This window comes from Gadus chalcogrammus, chromosome 20, assembly GCF_026213295.1.
Source record: "Gadus chalcogrammus isolate NIFS_2021 chromosome 20, NIFS_Gcha_1.0, whole genome shotgun sequence".
NCBI classification, from domain to species: domain Eukaryota; kingdom Metazoa; phylum Chordata; class Actinopteri; order Gadiformes; family Gadidae; genus Gadus; species Gadus chalcogrammus.
Genome location: NC_079431.1, coordinates 13,012,375 through 13,015,312, shown reverse-complemented (window position 1 = coordinate 13,015,312; position 2,938 = coordinate 13,012,375). Strand labels below are relative to the sequence as shown.

Here is a 2,938-nt window from a genome sequence, read left to right as displayed (position 1 = left end):
GTGTGTGTGTGTGTGTGTGTGTGTGTGTGTGTGTGTGTGTGTGTGTGTGTGTGTGTGTGTGTGTGTGTGTGTGTGTGTGTGTGTGTGTGTGTGAGAGCAGTGCACTGATCAAATATACCAAAATGTTGGTGTAAACCTTAACATTATAAATAAAAGCCACAGGGAATATGCTTTTAGGTCGGGAGATTATTTTGCTCAGTACAACCATGATGCAGAAATTATGGTAGTTTCATACCTGATATAGGTATAGCACATGAATCAGCTTTCTAGTTTTTTGTTTGTAAAGGCTTTTATTATCTAAATCAAGACCTGTCTGTGGTTGAAGAAGAATGCAAAGTGAATGCAAAACTAAGCTTGTTTGCAGCTGTATTTTTGGTGATTGCATCACTATTAAATAGAAAGTAATTTATTACAAATTTGTTAGACTTTTTGTAATCAATTTCTTATTAGCTAGAAGTGCTAATAACTAACTTATATTAGTCATAAGAGTTTAAATCTCAATAGCATTTCTACTGTATGCACTTGTTAATGTATGAAATACATTTCTTAATATATGAAATGTTGCCTATACCATTAAGCGATTGTCCGCCGTTCCATTAAGAGCAATTTCATTGCACTAAATAAAAACTTCTGCAGAAGAAAAAAAAATTATTGTCGGAAAAAGTAATAGAATCAGAAACCTTTAGTTACTCCGGGTACTAAAGTAAAAGTCGTACACATAGTACGGCCAATTGCATTAATACATTTCACTTCTCACCTCGGGCCAATCTTTGATATAATACATTTGAAATCAAACTAAAAAGTATTTTCTGCTGATATGCAAATCAAGCTAATTTAGATGTCAATGGCATCCTCCTGTCAGCACATTCTGCATTTCGATATATAGCACAACCAAGCTGCAGCTGGCTGGAAGCTCACCCTTCCAAAAGAGATTGGTTTTTATCTGATTGTGTTATCTACCTGAATAAATAAAGGTTAAATAAAATTGGTTCAACCCAACCCCAATTGGTTAAAAAAAAAGGCGGAGCAATATCATTAAGAATGGGGAAGGTAAGGATCGCAAACTAAAAATATTTCCGCCACAATCAACTTTTGTTTGCTGTGGTCATCTTTTTTATTTTGATCTTTAGACATGCATATGTCTTTGTGCTGCAGCTTAACAAAACTGTGCAACATACAACGGTCACTCACCAGCACGTTTCCTTTCCCTACAGATCATATTCTTTGAGGACAGGAACTTCCAGGGTCAGTGCTATGAGTGCAGCAGCGACTGCCCGGACCTGAGCTCCTTCTTCAGCCGCTGCGGCTCCATCAGGGTGGAGGGCGGCTGCTGGGTGCTGTACGAACGGCCCAACTACGTGGGCTACCAGTACATCCTGAGCCCAGGGGAGTACCCTGATCAGCAGCAGTGGATGAGCTTCAATGACAACATCAAGTCTTGTCGCTCCATCAAAAATGTAAGCTGAGCGAAACTGTATAGTCACTCTCCAGGGCACCACTGGGATTGTTTATATTTCGTTTGAGTGTTCCTGTACATATTTAACTGGAGTTTAATGTCTTATTAATAACTGGGTGCGATAGAGTACCCGAGCAAAATACCAGTGTGCACTGATCCGGCAGTAATTAGTGGAAGGCCAACAGACAAAAAGAGAGATAAAGGGCTCATGTTTTGGCAGGGGTTTGCCCATGCCCGTTTATAGGTGGAGGAAACCAGGAAGACAGCCAATAAATCAATCAACAGCGATGGACACACAGAGAGGACAGCATTAGTTAAACAATGAGGAAAAATTATGATTGTAACATCTTATTCTCTTCTTCGCCTGTGTCCTTTTGAATTTTCCAGGTTTATGGAAAGTCCTGGAAGATCAAGTTCTACGATGAGCAGGACTTCGAAGGGCAAAGTGCAGAGTGGACCGAGGACTGCCCATCGGTCTCAGAGGCGTTCAAGTTCAGCGACTTCCACTCCTGCATGGTGACGGACGGCGCCTGGGCCCTGTACGAGCAGCCAAACTTCAAGGGGCAACAGTACTTCCTGGATCGTGGCGAGTACCACAACTACACCGACTGGGGCGCGCCTTCCCCTGGGGTGGGCTCCTTCCGCAGGATCACAGAGTTCTAGAATCCACCATGGAGGAATTCCGTGATGGAACGAATGAAAACCATCTCTTGGTTTTGAGAGCCTTAGATCATCATCTCAAGTTTTAAAACCTCTCTCTCCTTCCACTCCTTTTCCATTCCAAACTTTCTTCCAGAGTCCACTCTTAAGTGTGTATGCACATTGACATTAAAAGCCTCCAATCTGCAAAGATATTGTTGTCGTGTTATATTCAGTGAGGTTTAGGTAAAAAACATTTGACAAAACCAAGGGAGCCAGGATTGAGTTCTAACCGATACTGAATGCTGGTTTAATATTGTATCAGACTGCTTGTGAATCAAAATAATATCCATACATTTAGCGATGAAATGAATTCCATACACTTTTACCACATTACATTTATGCTTGCTTCCATTGAGGAGACCCGACCAGCTTTAATGTATTTGATTTATGACTAAATTATAGCAGATTGCCACCTGAGGTTCTCCTTGCTGCTACTTAATCCAACTGATCCCTCGATGAATTCACAGACATAGTGTCCATGCTTCACTATGGTGTGAGAAGTGGGTCAAAGGTATTGTTTGATTAATGAAATTAAGTCAATTTATTTTGACTTTTGAAAATCTTCATTGTAAAATGAACAGTCAGTGTGGAGGTATTGTGTTGTTGTTTAAACAGTTTTTGGTTCAATCCCTACATACATCTTAAAAAAATGTACATACTCATTGAAGTTGAATATTTGACTTGACTATATCTTTCAGAACAAAAATGAACAGCAGTGACTATAGTCACTGTTACAGCCATCAACCGGAAACCATGCTATAATCAATGTTTGGCCTATTG

The 2,938-nt window shown here is 40.2% G+C and overlaps 1 protein-coding gene across 1 annotated transcript; it reads left to right on the top strand.

The window, feature by feature from the left end:
- Window positions 1–1,041: 1,041 nt before the first annotated feature.
- LOC130373773 (gamma-crystallin M2-like) lies at window positions 1,042–2,289 on the top strand. The gene is made up of 3 exons (XM_056580406.1): window positions 1,042–1,050; window positions 1,215–1,457; window positions 1,844–2,289. The coding sequence occupies exons 1-3, from the start codon at window positions 1,042–1,044 to the stop codon at window positions 2,117–2,119; spliced, it is 528 nt and encodes a 175-aa protein (XP_056436381.1). The 3' UTR covers window positions 2,120–2,289.
- Window positions 2,290–2,938: the final 649 nt, after the last annotated feature.

Bases quoted from the DNA above. Each gene is read 5' to 3' on its own strand.
- LOC130373773 (XM_056580406.1), top strand. The intron at 1,458-1,843 runs GTAAGCTGAGCG...TGAATTTTCCAG, and splicing joins CTTGTCGCTCCATCAAAAAT to GTTTATGGAAAGTCCTGGAA.